Here is an 18,592-nt window from a genome sequence, read left to right as displayed (position 1 = left end):
AGGGGCCATAATGCGAAACTAAACTCCTAACTGTGTATTGCTACCTAATACTCATTGTTACTGAGAAACAAGAAAACTGAACAATGAAAATGATGTAAAGGTCAGATAACCTTTACAAAAACTCATTTAAACCTAACAGCATATAATTGTGTTTCCATAAATATAGGAAGATGTGGTGTGAGTGCCAATGAGACAAATAATGAACCATCCAAATAACAATTTATTAAAGTAAACCAGTATAGGTCAATGTATGGCCTTCAACATGGAGCCTTGGCAAACACCAAACAACAAGCTATATATAAATATGATGATCTTATACTCAGAATGAATGAGAAGCACACTTAAAACACGCTTAAAAATGTTATATTTAATTGTAAACAAATGTCAAGGTCAAATGACTCCTGTCCCTTTTATGATTGATTGATTGGTGTTTAACATCACTTCCAACACTATTACGCTATTTAGTGGCAGTCAGTCTATATTGGTTGGATGAAGCCTGCTGATATTCTGTAGGAAAACTGACAGTTCTAGTCCATTAAGAATGGAGTCAAGTGCACCCATCCACAGAGGCCTCTCGGTCTCCTTACCAACATTCTATTTAGACCTAATATAACTAGCTATGTAGTTGGTAGCTTCTACACCATTAAGTCTCATTGGCAATGATGCCACATCTTATTTTTGTATTAACCTCTTTATAACATGTCATTAACATGTCATTAAACTAGGATTAGGGATCAAAGTCTACTGTCATATGTCAAATAGATAAGAAAAATTTATACAGAATATTGCAAGTCTTAGTATACTACCTTATGAAGTATAAAGCTTATTCAATTAGATATTATTATTACAGATACAGGCAAGCAATAAACATACATTTCTAAATCTATTACTTTATGGCAACAAGAAAAAGAAAAATACTTTAGATTTCAATATTTCATATTTTTTATTTTTTTATAACCTTCAACATTGATATCACAATCACTAACAAATACATGCATATGAATAATGTGAGAAATAAGTCATTAGTACTGATAAGGTAATAAGCTTTAAAGCCTAGTAGGGGTCAATGTCCGAATGACTTAATTTTGGTATTTGACAAATCTGGATTTCACAATTTCTGCATACAAAGTTTTATCGATCGTAAGTGCTATGTAACAAAAGTTGTGCACCTACACAGTGACAACATTTTACTATCATTGATGGTCAATAATATCTACATACATAGTTTAGTTGATTTTAAAGCTAGTGTATTACCAAACACATATCAGGAAATGTTAAAATATCATAAGGATTAAATGTAAAAGTAATAGAATGCTGGAACCATCAAAATAGTTGACAGTCATACTGAGGCAACATTGCTTCAAAATATGTGACACAGTATGCTTTTGGTTGTTATCTGCTCTTTGATGGGTTGTTGTCTCATTCTAAATTTTATCAAATTTTCCATAATATAGCAATAAGTATGAACAACATTTCTTTGATACAGTTACACTTCTAGTAATAAAAAAAATTGAAACAGATATTGTGGTGTATATAACAAATATCATACATGTATTTTTTTTCATAAACAAGAAAACAATTAAATGAAATTTGGTCAGTACTTTTGCAAGTGGCTATCACATCTTTTTCAGTCTGGGGACTAGACTTAAGCTCATCACAAGAAGAGCTGGTGTTATGGAAACAGTTAGTAATTCATGTATCATCCTCTATTTCCTCTTCATCACTAAAGTAGGCATCCTTTTTGTATTTCTTCTTCTTTGGTTCCTCCTCAACATCAGCAAAATACATACTACTCTCCCCATACCTCATTGACGTCTTTTCCATCTGTTCTCTCTACAAAATAGGTTTTATAAAGGAAAAGATGTAGTCTACAATTGTAAAAAAATATATACTAATACTTTCAGTAAATTACATTCAAATTCTACTTACACATCACAGCAGCAAATGACATTTTTTTTATTATTACTCAAACTCTTTCAGATCAGGGATAAAGATGTCATACAGGGAGTAAAATTATTTAAAAATTAAATTTCATCTCAATAAATGGGGAATCTGTTTAGGCTGGGACATAGAAGCATATCGGCATATCATGCAAAGTGTTATAAAGGGACATAACTGTAGAAAGGCAAAAGTGACGCTTCCAAAATTTGTACTTGATCTGAGTTTTGTGGTATACAGTTTTGTGTATAAGTTACATAAAATTGGTTGAGGCAAACTTAAGTAAGAGAACAGAAACGAAAAATTCATCAATTTGTCCATTTGTAAAGGGGTTTAACTCTAGATTGGTTAAAGTAAAGCCACCAAAATTCAAACTTGATCTGTGTTTTGTGGTAATAGGGTAATAAGCATTGTGTATAAGTTTCATAACATTTCATTGAGACAAACTTAAGTTATAGAAAAGAGACACCACCAGATCTGCTCTGAATAATCAGGAGACATTTCTCTAGATTGAGAAAAGGGAAATTTTCCACTGCCCTTGAAATCAAGTCACAGTGTCAAATTGCTCCTAGTCTTTAAAAAAAATGCCCCTCTGTCCTTAAATCTGGCTAGAATTCTTTTGTATTTTTAAAATAAGGCTGGTATTAAAATGAGAAGCACTGAGTAGCCTGTACCTGATATTTGATGGCAGCAGCCAGACTGTCTAACGCTGGGTTTTCTGTGTTATCATCACTGTCTTCTTCCTCTTCCTCTGTATCATCCCTGGAAAATAATTATAAGTCATAAACAAATAAATTGGTATTAACTGCATGATCAAATCAAGCTCTGAATAAAGATCATTAAAATAAAAATGTTTATTGAATAAAAGCAAGAGAGTATTTTCTATTCTGTATTCCACACATATTTTGATTGGACAAAAGCAATTTGAAAATTCGAAAAAAACCTTCATGCCTTATTCAGCAAGTCAATTTTTTAATTGTGAAAGTACTTTTATTCATAGGGTACCAATTTTCATGGTATTTGTGGAAATCTGGCTATATCCACAAACTTTAGTGGCCAACAAACTGCTGTTCAAATGTAGATATTGAAAGATCCCCAAGTAGGTTTGACTACATGGATACAGGTAAGCAATCTAGAGAATACATTGAATAGACATATCAGCAAAAGCATTATGAACTGTATATCAAACTTTGAATAGAATTTTACTCACTTAATCTAAACTGGAAAACTTTTAACATTTTAATTCTCATGAATTTTTTTTTTAATTGATGAAAGTCAGACATGCGGTTCTGATATGCAATGATAATGTGTTCATTTGATCTCCTTATAATCATCCTATGACAAACCTAGTAGCTTCATATTTTTTTTTTTGTATTTCATAAACTAAATACTGCCATTCAAGTACTTTTGTAGCATTTTTTAAGTACCAGTAAATGTTTTCTTTAAGCAACATGTGTATAGCCCACTTAACACCTTTGATGATCATTAGATGATGTGTAAGGAGAAGTTATAAGCAATGTCAGAATATGGTCGGATAAACTATTTAGCTTACATTCATTTAGACAACCAAGTGATTAACTGCTTCAGGGAGGGTAGAAACCAGTAATGGTAAGATAAAAGGATTTGAGTTCTGGTGTATAGATATTGTAGTATAACAACTACTTAAAAACTGTGAACCTCAACTGATATTGTATGATATCAAATATGCAGAAAATGATAATCTTTACACTTGGATACAATATGTTTAATGTGTTAGTTTTCCAAAATATCCATTTTACTTACTCTCCTTCAAACTTTTTCCTTTTTCTTTCTTTCTTTGGAGGAGGTTCTCTTTCCCCTAGTAGATTTTTGGGGCATTTATAACTCAGATGTCCTTCTTCCTTAAATTAATAAATAGAATTTGAAGGAATTAATATATCAGCAAAATACTGCATATAATTAAAAGTTATATACATCACCAAAAATACTAGGCCTAAAATATCAGTTTATTTCCTCATTTTACTTTCAAGTTTTAGGAGTAACATCACCTTTATTTTTCACTATAAGTCTTTGTTATATTTTCATTTCTTAAATAAATTCTTTAATTGTGCAGAATTTAACATTGTTTCAAATAAAGAATTACTTGGCATGAATAAAGAATTATCCTGTCCAGTACAAGATTGATAAGTTCACATAACATTTCATTGCATATAAGATAATAACCATCATCAGAAGTAAACCAATCAAATTTTCACCCATTTTTTCCTGCTAACATACTGAAGTAACCATGTCATCTCAAGTTTCCAAAACATTTTCACACCAATTTAATTTCTTGTTCTACATATTTTTGGACTCCAAAATATGGGGCCAGTGAGCGATTTGAAAATTTTAATAAAAAAATATTTAATTTCCAATTTTTGAGGCGAAGCTTGAAAGGTAAAGGCGAGCGATTATAATATTTTTTTGTAAACATTAAAAAGTAAATTTTGACAATATTAAAACTTGATTTATCACTTGTACGTTGACATTTCTTTAATTTCTGATGTATTTTTTCCCTGTTCACCAAGAAATAGGTAAATCTGGTCTATGTTTGTGTGACTGACTCTTTTTGAGTACAAAATTCTAAGTTTTCAAAGGTTTTGTATAGAAGAACTATACAAATCCTTGGTATTTCTATTTTCTTTTCTACATCAATAAAATGACCCCTTATCTGAAGGAGGGTTGTTCTCAATCTGATTATAACAAACACAGGTCAAAGTACGGCCTTTTACATAGGGCTTTGATAAAGACCAAACAGCAAGCTATAAAGGACCCCAAAAATATTAGCGTACACAATTCGAACAGGAAAACCAACGGTCTAATTTATAATAATTTATAAGGACGTATAACTAACATAATATACGTCCTTGATACATGTATATCCAAACAGGAAAATACCAAATTATGAACAATATCAACAAACGATAACTGCTGAACGACAGGCCCCTGAATCAATCACAGGGTTGGCAAAGTATTACCTGCCCGGGAATTCCCAGGTGGGAAAATCTGGGTTTTCCCAAGCTGGGCAATACTCCCAGAAATGGGTAATACTGGGCATTCCTGGCCAATATGATTTTTTAAGCTTATTTGAACACAAAATAGTTAAGACTTGCTGTAGTGTCATAGTATTACAGCTAAATAAATACTTTTTAGACAGATAACCATTGGCAGTCATTCTAGAACAAAGAAAAATCCAATTTCATTCACTTCTGTGTAGACAGAATACAAGATTTGCATATTTAAGGATACCTTGTTAATTACCAAGCATTGTTTTAATAATTAATTATAATCCAAACTTGCAAAATGCATTTTTATTGCAGTGTTTAAGTGAATTGTTAACTTTAAATGTTATACACATTTATATTGCTATATACATGTAAACACCCTAAGGGGTCATTTCATTAACACTTATAGATTGAATGGACTGATTATTGTTACATTTAAAACAAATTTGCATACTAGTCTGAATAATTACTTATTAATTAGTGATAGTACATACACATAATTTAAAAGTATTTTTTTCTTCCATGCAATTGTTAATTCTTAATCATGTTAAAAGGAGTTACATTTATTTAAGAAAAAAAAATGATTTTTTTGGGTTTATATTTACAGTTTACCAATCCAGACTTTAGAACAGGTTATAAATATCCTGAATGTATTACATTTGTATGAAATCACTGAATCCTCTATAAAATATAGACCAGTATTTTATATTACCCAGTATTACCCACTAAAACCCAGTAAAACCTGGGTTTTCCCAGTATTTCCCACTGGGCTGGGCAATACTCATAAAACCTGGTTTTTTGCCAACCCTGATCAATCATGACAGGTGCATAAACATGCAGTGGCTATAGATGGTTTTGTTTCGCCAGCATACAATATAATTGCAGTTGAAGGCAAATCAGGTATTTCCGCGCTGTTATAAATTTATATTGGAGTACTCCCTCTTTGGATAAATAGGTTTCATGCCGAAACAAATATTCTCACAGATATTTACACCTTGTGGTGGGGTAATTTTATGTTTAAAGTCCTTATATACAGGTTAGACTGTGATTTAAAAACAAATGTTGATATCTTTTTATAACATTTACAAAAACAACGGTGCGGGAAATGGACATGATTACATTTCCGGATGCGGGAAGCGGGAATATAAAAAAAATCAAAAAATTCTGTTTTGAAAAAAATAGGTGCGGGCAGGTCTGTCGAACAAGGAATCAAATTGGTGTGGCCTAAACACCAAATAAAAAAAGAATGGTGATTTAAAAAAGCTTATGAATGTTTATGACTCTGACTTTTTTTTCCAAACTGAAATTAAATTCCTACAACTTTCAAGTTTAAGGGACTATTTTAGATCACCCCTTTTTCATATAAAACTGAATGTGATATACAATGATTGGTGTTACTACGCCTTTTGCAAGTGACTTACACCACATTCATAACATCTAGATTTATCTGGGTAATCTTTCCTCTTGATGAATTCTTTAGCTCTTCCATTGTCTTTAGCTACTGTACATGTAATGGTTCTATCAAACATCTAAAAATACATGAACATATAATCTAACATGATAAATTGAAGTGATCATTTATATTATACATGATATAGCATATTTAACAATTGGTGTTATATATACGTCTCTATATATGCAGAGGTTTATTTTGTAAAACTCATCTTTTAATTTCTCAACCTTAATTAGTATAACTTTATTCTGCAATTTTTAGAATTTAAACATTAATTTTTTCATCTTTTCATAGAAAGAAAAATATGATGTACATGTAGTATAATTGCCAATGAGACAACTCGCAATCTTTCTATAATTTCTATAGTATCTTCACATTTCTTGATCTGTGTAAGAAAAATATTTCTCATCTCTAGAGAAAACTGTGTTCTCAGCAAATAATTGATCAATATTCATTTATGATTTCAAATTTTCTTGATTTTTTCTGAAAGTTCAAATTGTGATGCCATACCTGATAGCATCATAAACCTGTACATTTACAAAGAACTAAGTGAAGAAATATTGTAACACGCTTGATGCAGTGCATGCAGTAAGGGAATCTAAATATGTATATATAATGAGTGAATGTATTACATTTGTATAGCTCCAACAAATGAAAATCTTATATTGTGAGATTAATACAATTTATTATTATCCATGCTGCAGTACATCATGTGTACATGTACATGATAAATTAAAATTTTTAAAATGTGAGTGATAATTATTGTGATTGTATTCAGCATGTTCAAATGCAATTTGAAACAACATCAAATTAATTTCTCATTGACACATGTAGTCTCTTTGGTACAATTATCATCATCCTCTTTTTAACAACACTTTTTTTATTGTCATTGATTGTTGCTTCATTGAAAAATATTACATTCCACCAACATTTTCAGTAACAAAATCAAGCATTTACCAATACCACTTGATGACTACAGATAAAAATTAAATAATGATCTGGCATAATGTCATGAATGTGCAATACCTTTGTTCTGTTCAAAGCTCGGACAGCTTTGAAGGCTGAATCTTTTTCAACAAACATCACAAAAGCCACACCTTTACTTTTCCTTGTTGCATGATCCTTCAAGATAGTTACCCTGCAACATACAAGTAATAAACATTGTACAATGTACGTCATGTATGTGTTTTATTGTAAAATTGTAAAAAATATTGGCCCTTGATACCAGTAAGAAACTGATTCATGGCAGCCTAATCTGTGTTAAATAAATTGGGAATGTGTCCATGGGAAACAGGTAAAGCCACTGTTTGCATAACATTTTGTATAATGCTGCAAAGGGACCTCAAGAATCTTAAAAGTGACTACCTAAATTTGTACTGGATCTGAGTTTTGTGGTAATAAGCATTGTGTATAAGTTTCACAAAATTTGATTAAGGCAAAGTTAAGTAAGAAAACAGAAATAAAAAAAAGCAGCAATTTTTCCATTTGTAAATGGGCATTAACTCCAGAACAGGAAAAAAGATCCCACCCAAATTGAAGCTTGATCTGTATTTTGTGGTGATAAGCACTGTGTGCAAGCTTAATCACATTTGGCAAAATAAAGTTTGAGAACAAACATTGCCATTTGTACATCGTTACCACTGTAGTTGAAGGAATTTAATGTGTTTTTAAATGCAAGTGAAGAATGGAAAAAATTTGGTAATAAAAGAACTACATGTCACTAGGTTACTTCACTTGTAATCATTCAAATTGGTATTTATGTAGATTTTATTGGCACAGTTCAAAATATACAGACAAGCGGTATGGAAACTTTTCCCCAATCTGCATGAACTGTGCAAATAAAAAAATATTTTTATAATACCAATGAGAATGATACCAAGTGAAGTAACCCCATGCCTTGCTCATGAACATATATGTGAGACTTTAATAAAATATTGAATCTGAATCTGATTGAATCTATATATTGACGGGACTTTACACTACCTATTAATTGAAGCAAATTTTGTCGTGAGGTCATATATTATAAAGACAGGTTACGGAAACGTACATCATGGACATGTGTTAAAAACATAATTGATATTTACACATTTTAATTATACTAATAATTTCTGATAATATCAATAAAATGTCATTCAAACTAAGTTTTAAAGTGATGCCAGTGTATTGAAATTGTAATCTGTCGCATCACATTTATTATAATTGCATTCATTTTGTCACAGAAAATGCAAAAGGCAAAATGAAAGGGTAGAGAATATTGCAAACATGGTAATAGAAAAAATGCATTGATTACATTCACAAATTCACAAACCATTATAAAACACTTTACATCTAATAAATCACAATTATTTTGGTCATTTCATATGACAAAATATATCTTTTTATGATAAAACCTACATATTTATTTACATTTAGAATTATGCATTAATTTTTTGCACAGCTCGGATAGTTTTTCAGTCAGATGCTACCAAAATCCATAAATCTTGTGAAGTTTTGCAAAGTCAGAGATTTTATCTTCTACTACTACCAATACGTGGCCACCATCAATAAGTTGATTATTCTTCCACTTTTGATGTGCATTAAAAATTTATACAAAAATAAGTAATTAATTAATTTGAAATTATCAATTTAGTACTGAAAAGCCTATCAGATTAGCATAATTAACTTGTCTTCCCATTAAATATACTGTTCCCAAATAAGGTCAAGATATAGACATTGTAACAATTTCAGCTAGGCATACTGGGGTTGATAACACCAGAAAACTGGGGTGTTCACTAAACACTTTTCCTAACTGGCGCCCTGTTTGCTGTTCCTGAGATACTTTTTTTACAGTTAAAACCTGCACTTTTGTAAATGTCATGCCATAAATTGAAATAGAAAAGGAAGTCCATGTCAACCTTTGTTTTTAAACCAGAAAACTGGGGCGGTACCACGATTTCCTGAGAAATACGAGAAAAACGTAATATTCCGAAAACAAGATTACATATCCCGAGAACAAGATTTTTAATCATGTTATAGGTGTTTTTATTGTGTTTTTACTACTTTTTACAATACAATGTAATAAAGAATACTAATAAGAGATATTACTCGTTTTTATTCAATAAAAATGCAATTTTAGGTCAAAAATTCGATTTGTATGTCTTGTATGCAAAATCATTGTTGAACACAATATGGCGGACATTCTAAAGGTAGACAACTTAAGAAAATCAAGGATTTGTATAGTAAGACAATCTAACTATACAAATCCTTGAGAAAATCAAAGTATTAAAAGAACTGACAGAAAAGAAACGTATCAAATGTACTGAAAGAATAGCTTCTATTAAAAAAAAATAATTAAACATTCATATAAAAACTGATTGTTGTTAATACATATTGTTATTGTTAATAAAATGAAATGAATTATGATTCATCAAAGTTTTTAACTAAAATAACATGATTCCAAAATCTTAGTAATTATATTGTTTTCTTATGATATAATCATGATAATTAAATGCTGTAATTACTGTACAATTTTCTCCAAATATCTCCTTTTAAACTAAAGCTTGGTGTTGTTTAAATACAAAATACCAAAATTTCAATTTTCTCAAATTTTGTTAATCAAAGAAATATGAAGACAACGGCTTGGTATTATTTTAGTAACATTTGCATATAAAAAGTAATTTAAGATTTTGGTGCTTATTCTTCCAAAATGTCAGAGGAAATGAAATATCTATGTATTAAATGTACTAAATGTACTGATGATTGTGTCATTGATGCAATTCAGTGCACTGGCTGTGAGAAATGGGTCCATACCAAATGTGTACCCATAATGAGTGATGAATTGTTACAGAAATGGTCTGATGCTAATCTGTCTTTTCTATGTGAGAATTGTTGTTTCACTGATGGAGAGTTCGACCGGGTGAAATCATTGAAAAGGTAGGCATTTTTTTTTACATATATTTCGATAATGGCATTTAATGTGTCCTTTTTGTTATTGGTGCTGATTTGTATCCATTTAGGTGCAATATTTTATTAGAGGTAACATTATGCAATATCTGATTTAAACATTATATAATATGTACAAAAATGTATAAGTAGTCTGTGATATATTTATTATGACCTATGATCTTTCCAATTAACAATGATAACAGGCACGTGTCCACCAACTTTTACAATAACTTATAAATTATGTTACTTTGATTGAAAAGACAATATTGTAATTATATGTTGTACCACTTTTTTTTAAAATATAAAATTTCTTGTATTTTATACCATTGCATACATTGGATTTGTACTTGAAATAAATAATCTGATCTCTGTATTTCTTATTTTATGTATCCAAAGAGAAACATACGTTATTGTGGTACGTACTATGTCAATGAGTCAATCATAAATTCATTCATTAGAATTAATGAAATAGCATCAACACAGTTCAAATGCAGAATGATCACAATTAGATAATGCAAATGCACCAGATCACAAATAACGAAATTCTACAACACAAAATCCTCAGTGAGCAAACAGTACTACAGTACTTTGCTTTCAAGTCAAGTTATCTACCTTACAAAATATAACGTCCGCCATATTGTTTTCAACAAGGAATTTGCATATACATGTAGGTAACAAGACATAAAAATCGATTTTCTGAAGATTGCATGTACTTTTATTAATTATGAACGCCATAAACCTATAATCATTGTATGCTGTTACACTAATTTAAACAAAAAAACACATATACCACCATTAAAAATCTTGTTTTCGGGATATTACGTTTTTCTCGTATTTCTCGGGAAATCCTGGTACCCAATTTGGGGTGTTCCCTTACATTAGAAAACAGAAAATACACATCTGTACCCAAATTTGACAAAACGTTTTTTTTAACTGTTTACCATGTTTACCCACAGGCACTTGTTTCTATCCATAGGAAGGTCGACTATCCATATAAATAGAAGATGTATAGTCGACCTTCCTCTGGATAGAAACAAGTGTAGTGTTTACCAGGTTGGTCACAAGCAAGCTAAACAGTTAAAAAAAAGTCTTGACAATGAAGGGATACCTAGTTTTGATCTAGTTAGGCGTCGTAGCAAATCGTCAATTATTTAGACTAGTGCACACCTTGAACCAGATTTTTAGTTCTGACATACCAAAACTAAAGTTTCTAAACTCACTTTGCAACCTTTCCATATTTTTCAAATATTTTGTGAATATCGTTGTTTGTCAGTGAAAAGGGAAGATTGCCAACATATATCGTGCTTTTACTGGGCACCAAACCCCCGCTCATTGTTGCTACCACCTTCCAAACTTCGCTAAATACAGTAGGGAAATATAAAAATAAAAAAACAAAAACTTGCTAGAATACCGGAAGTAATGAAACTAGCATAAAACCAACACCGGGTGGTACTTGTTATTTTTCCGAGTTTATTCCAATGGTTCCAATGGTTGGCGAAAATAAGAGGATGGTACAGAGTGGTTAGGCAGCAACCATTTGATTTTCGGGGGGGGGGGGGGGGGGGGGGGGGGGAGGCTATGGTTTTTTTTGGAAAAAAACAGTTTGTTTCCAGTTTTTGTTTTGGAACCTGAGAAAAAAAAATTGTTTGTTTCACCCTCAGCTGCCACTATAATTTATATGCAATGCTAAAATTAAAAGAAAAAATTCGGTTTGTCGTTAAAAAAAATAAATTGTTCTTTGCCGAAGGCGAAAAAAAAAATTTGTGCAGAAAAAAACCCATAGCCCCCCTCCCCCCCCCCCCCTCTTCCCCCGAAAATCATTAGGTTGCGGCCTTAAAGAAGCAGCTTGCAGGTCACTATTTCAAGCTTCATGATAGATGATTAATGTTATATTTGATATATATGAAACTGTTGTTGATCTTAGCATAACTTCAGACATTGATATGTATAGTAATTTTCTTCTTCCTTTTTTAAGCGGTTCAGAAAACCATCAACATTTTGAGGATTTCTTTCCGTTCAGTTCAGACCGGACAGAGCCACATCATCAGTACTTTTATGCGTATATATGTCTCTGCTTCAGACAATTTATAAACCAATGTATTTGCGGTTTTGTAGACTCTCTTTCGAACTTTTGAATCAATGGCTCGATTTTAACGCATCACAGTCATATTTATTGTAATAGTTTTAAATTTAAGTAATTTTGAAATACTTTTTTAAAAGGGTATCTAGCTTTTTCCCTCTTGTATTTTTTGTAATTGTCACATGAATTAGTTTTTCTTTATTCTTATTCTTCATGGCATACTGTACAAAATCTTTCCGATAGTTCTACTGAACATTTTTATTGTAAGTCCATTGTATAAGACACGACTGAAGCAGTTTCAACAACTTAAAGTTTCTTTCCAACCATGGCATTTCATAACAATCTCACTTGAGCGATCAAGTCTTGAATTTGAATGAGGGATATGCAAAAAGATAATTAGTGAATTTACCAATAACTTGTGATATTTTAAAATGAATTTTCTCACTTTAGCAAGTGCAGAGGGGCCAGTGTAATCCTTATTAATTAATTCGTATGGCATCTATAAAAACTTTTAAATGCATTTAGACGAGAGCTAGTAGATTTTCGCTTGGTGTAGATAAATAAACACTTAGCTTAGCTGTCATGTGAGACATGAAGTGGGTTCAAAATTACCATACAGTGGAAGGATTTTGCAGGGCACTAACATAGACTGATAACATTTGAGCCAGATCATATTACAAGCAAATATTTGTTAATAATTTAAATTTTATTGTTAAAAAACAGTTCACCGAACTTCAGTTGGTTGACTTTGCAATACACGTGACAATCACTACTATATACTACTGATAATAAACTTAATTTTGTTGATACAGTCATGTCAAGAAATTGATCATAATGGGAAAGGTTTTTTATAATTCATCCTCTTTCAGCGGTGATAATAGGCGGAGGAACTTGAGAACTTGTTTAATATGTTTAAACACGATAATGTTGCTTAAACTTCTGTTAACTGCTGATGCCTTTTCATGATACAAGTGCCGTTCCATAATAACTTGGAGATTTTATAGACAGTATTTAAACTGGCTATCTTCTTTTTTGACCTCATGTTGTTCCAAAATTCCGTATTAACGAATTATGTATATCATGAAACGTGTGAAGCTATCTTCATAATTAGTTGGTCTAACTAATTGTTTAATTATTTCCAATAATTGCACTATAAATGATAGACTTCAAATTTTACTTTTATGGAAATGTTACTATTCACTATATATATAATTACTTCCAAAGGTAACTAATATGTTTATACTGTTTTAAAATATCAACGACGTCAGGAATAAAACCGTATCGTTTCCCATAGAAACCTTTAAAACATTATAACAAAAATAACACATTCAAAGGAAAGTTCAAAAAGAGGAGATCCATAAAAACTAAAAAAAACTAGAGATTAACTAGTAGGTATATAATCTAGTGGAAAAAGTAAAATCATTATGTACTGAACTCTTAGGAAAATTCAAAACGAAAAGTCCCTGATAAAATGACAAAATCAAAAGCTCAAACACATCGAACGAATGGATAACAACTGTTATATTCCTGACTTGGTACATGCATTTTCTTATGTTAAAATGGTGAATTAAACCTGGTTTTATAGCTCGCTTAACCTCTCACTTGTATGACAGTTGCATCAAATTCCATTATATTCACAACGATGCGTGAACAAAACAAAAAGACATAATAGGTGAAAAAGTCAAAAAAAGAGGTACATCAATCAACATTGTGTCATAAACTTAATTACCAAAAAAACAAACAAATATGTCAATTGAACAAAGAAGCACAAAATGGCAAACAAACCAAGCATCTTGCTTGTTTATGTGTAGATCAAATAGAATCGGTGCCTTTTCGGATGAAAAGTTTTCTCACCGGACATCCCTGAATGCATTTCGCTCTGCTCGTTAAAAGAAACTACGATACCAAATTGTCGTGCTTTTAAGAATCATTGGTCGAATCAATAAGGTTTGGAATAGAGTAATCTCACGAGATATGCTGGTCAAATAAGGTTTTACGTTCTTGATTTGGTACTTAAGTGACTAACTTGGAGTTCTTATTTTCTAGGTATTTACCAATATCGTCATTGTTGTTAACACTCTTTGAGTGTTTATCTTGATCAGTATGTAGACAATTAGGTTGTTCTTTGGTAAATACTCATTGAAAGTACCAATACGTACTTCTGGTTTACCGTCTGTTTCAATTCAAAGCTACTGTTAAGTTACATCACCATTCGAAACAAAACGACCTAAAAATGGCAATAGTTCTCAAAGGTACCAGGATTATAATTTAGTACGCCAGACGCGCGTTCCGTCTACTTAAAACTCATCAGTGACGCTCAAATCAAAATATTTATCTAAGCTAAACAAGAACAAAGTTGAAGAGCATTGAGGATCCAAAATTCCCAAAAATTGTGTCAAATACAGCTAAGGTAATCTATGCCTGGGATGACAAAATCCTTAGTTTTTCGAAAAAAATCAAAGTTTTGTAAACCGGAAATTTATAAAAAAAAAATGACCACATTATTGATATTCATGTCAACACCGAAGTGTTGACTACTGGGGTGGTGATACCCTCGGGGACGTCTACCAGCAGTGGCATCAACCCAGTGGTGTAAATAGTTATCAAAAGTACCAGGATTATAATTTAGTACGCCAGACGCGCGTTTCGTCTACATAAGACTCATCAGTGACGCTAACATCAAAATATTTATAATGCCAAACAAGTACAAAGTTGAAAAGCATTGAGCATTGAGGATCCAAAATTCCAAAAAGTTGTGCCAAATACGGCTTAGGTAATCTATGCCTGGGATAAGAAAATCCTTAGATTTTCGAAAAATTCAAAGTTTTGTAAACAGGAAATTTATATAAAAAAAATGACCACATTATCGATATTCATGTCAACCCCGAAGTGTTGACTACTGGGCTGATGATACCCTCGGAGACGAAACGTCCCCCAGCAGTGGCATCGACCCAGTGCTGTAAATAGTTGATTTTTTTTAAAATTAGCAATGGTATGCATAAATGAAGATACCTTATCCTATTCAGTAGCAGTCCAAATTGGTAACGTTTTAATTTTGGGCAGCTTTTTGTGGACTTATCCTTTTTATCAAGTTTACTTTGTACTTCGGTATTATTTATACGTCTTTTTTACTCCTTGACCTCCGTGTAGATGGGCTAATGCCAGAACCGATCATTTCCTCCGTGTATACAGCGAAACAAGTTTGTTTATAATTTTTGTCTCAAAGGCACATGATACATGTTCATGGGGCATACTATTGTCTAATTAAGTTACAAAACCACTTTTATGGCATTATGCCTACTTTTTATTTAAAAAATTTGTTATCCACCGGCTACATGTATCTGTGAATAAAAATGATGAATAATATAGTTTATGTAAATATATCCCTGTGTTAAGTCAACGCCTTAGTGTTTTATATAATCATAATATAACAATATTATCTTCTTTTTTAATGTATACTTTGCAATCATTTATTATTTTATGTATCTTTAATCAATTTGAACACTTGTGTATACAATCCTTATTATTTATTCTTTTCACGATCAGAGATAAGATGCAAGTGGTATTTTTTCCATGTACTATATGATCCGTCACATTATGAACTGTAGCAACCTGTGAATACTGCTATACAGTGTTTAACGACATTGACTACTCAGTAGGGTCCTGAATGGTCAGATATACTAGGGTATTAACCTTTTGAATTCATCTCAGGTGACACTTCTTTTTATGACACCACAATAACAAAACAAAATGAATAATCATTATCCTTGAACTTACTTATATTTCATTATGATATCCCGCTATATTAGACTTTTACAAGGGACTCTCCATAATAACAAATTCTCTTCGGATCCCTATTATCATGTATTTAGTATAAAGCTTTTGAACTTCATACACATCGTTGGTTTTCTAAACATCATCCTAACACTGATACATGTTGAAATTTAATTTAGTTCAGTTACACATATTTTAGCACTCAGTACATGAACACTATTTACCTACAATGTTTTATCATTTGTTTGTCTTTTTGAATATTATACTTTTACTGTTTAGTCTAATTTTGGTGATATCCATTTGACGTGGCTCGGTACTTATACATTTCGTTATTGTGCTATGGTAATTTTTTGTATTCTTGTCTTTCATTTTTGCTTATGTACTTTGTCTATAGGTGTTTCCTTGTTACATATTTATTGATTTTTTTAGTGATTAAGATTATAACACAATGTTATTTCCTTATTTTTACATGTTTACCTATTATGTTCTCACATCGTTGTCAATATAATGGAATTTTGCTACTGCCGTACAAGTGAAATGTTAAGCTAGCTATAAAACCAGGTTCAATCCACCATTTACTACGTGAGATAATACCTGTACCAAAAGTTGTTATTCATTCGTTTGATGTGTTTAAGCTTTTGATTTTGCCGTTTGATTAGGGTCTTTTCATTTTGAATTATCCTAGGAGTTCGGTATTTCTATGAGTTTACTTTTTATCAGTGATTTTGTGCGGCATTTTACTGATTTATTTGGGACATTACCATCTAATAATTCAGAATAAAAAGACGATACCAAGGGATAGCAACTACAATAAGTTGAAAGAATACATACCGATCAACAGAAAAAAAGACAGATTGCAAAACGAATCCACAAAAAATTACACGGAAACTTCAAGCCTCATGAACAATCTCCACAAAAAACACAAGGGTTTAAGTCATGTGACCTGAAATGATTAATTTCAGTTCAATCTGTTGCAAATTGGCATGTTATGGCAGTGATGGGTTTAGTGATTGTGTAAGAGAGAGAGAGAGGCGAAATTATACCAAAGGCCAAACGACATACACATATATACAAAACACAACATAAAAATAATAAAGACAGAGCAACACAAACGCCACCACAAACCATGGTCAATCACAAGTGATCCTTATGGAACAAGTGTTATTATTCGTTATTCTTTAAGTAACAAAAAGTAGAGTTAAGATTTCATTATAGTTTTTACCCATTTAGAAATAATGGTATAAATGATTTATTCCATGACAAAAAACTTGAGGATAAATCTTATTCTCTTACGTCGCTTTCGAGGAAGAAGGTCGGGATTGTGGTTTAACAGTAGACATGTTCACCATAAGCCGATATCGAAACCGAAACCAAAATAATAGTTAGGTAAATGGTAAAATTTTATAATATTTACCTAACTCAACCATTTTACTCCATTATATATTTTGATATTTGAATACACCAGATGGAATATCACTCCAATTCAACAATTTACACGAATGTATTAAAATCGCAAAGTTAAATACAACTCATGCATGTTACAAATTTATTTATGATGTGCATATTAATCATGAAGCAAGTTTTGTCTAAGGGAAAGAACTGTACATAGTTCTAAAATATATGTAATATCGTTCCGATCATATACATAAAATTATAAAGATAACCTTTAATTATCAAATCAAAACAAAACGAGTAATTATAAAGGCAATCATGATTTCAGTTTGATTGTGTAACTACTGTGCATACAATCTGTATCATTAGAGGAGGTCCAAAAAGCTTGTATGCTTTTGGCAAAACTTCTCTCTATTTCTTGTTCTTCTTTTCCTTTTTGGAAGCACGTTTAAAGGTCCGTCTTGGTGTGCAGGGTTGATTTCTTTCATCTTCATCTTCATACTCCATCTCCTTTTCTTTTCTTTTAATTTATGTCACCTCCCATTAAATAAATCGCCCAACCAAATGAATGGATGCAGGAAAGAAAATAAGATACATCAAATCTTGTTTCCTATGTCATAACAATAACACGATAAATTACAGATTTATGGATACATCGGCGATACCATATATCAATTTGAACACCATGTTGCAACACCATATACTGTAAGGCAACTACGGTATCGAAATGCAATAATCTGCGATCAACACAGATTTGTCAATGAAGAGGCATATGCAAGAAAATTTTATTTAGAACATTCGTTAAGACGAACGAAAACCTATAACATAATAGGTTTTCTTTAAGACATTGTCGAAACGATACTGTTCCTATTGTATACTATGGGCAGCTTTTTTCTGTACGACGACACTTGCTTCATGATTAATGTATATCAAAGATAAAGACTATCATCATCTTTTAAATTGTATATTACTCACGTGATATTACTTGCATTAGTGTATTCAATAATG

General features: G+C 31.4%; 1 protein-coding gene across 1 annotated transcript; it reads right to left on the bottom strand.

Moving 5' to 3' along the window:
• Positions 1–973: 973 nt before the first annotated feature.
• LOC134687823 (zinc finger CCHC-type and RNA-binding motif-containing protein 1-like) lies at positions 974–11,754 on the bottom strand. Its single transcript, XM_063548285.1, has 6 exons — positions 11,559–11,754; positions 7,441–7,552; positions 6,383–6,490; positions 3,721–3,818; positions 2,613–2,700; positions 974–1,833 (listed from the first exon to the last, which is right to left on the bottom strand). The coding sequence occupies exons 1-6, from the start codon at positions 11,669–11,671 to the stop codon at positions 1,693–1,695; spliced, it is 660 nt and encodes a 219-aa protein (XP_063404355.1). The 5' UTR covers positions 11,672–11,754; the 3' UTR covers positions 974–1,692.
• Between the last annotated feature and the right edge of the window lie 6,838 nt (positions 11,755–18,592).

Source organism: Mytilus trossulus, chromosome 1, assembly GCF_036588685.1.
Source record: "Mytilus trossulus isolate FHL-02 chromosome 1, PNRI_Mtr1.1.1.hap1, whole genome shotgun sequence".
Lineage (NCBI taxonomy): Eukaryota > Metazoa > Mollusca > Bivalvia > Mytilida > Mytilidae > Mytilus > Mytilus trossulus.
This window is presented reverse-complemented; position numbering and strand designations above follow the sequence as displayed.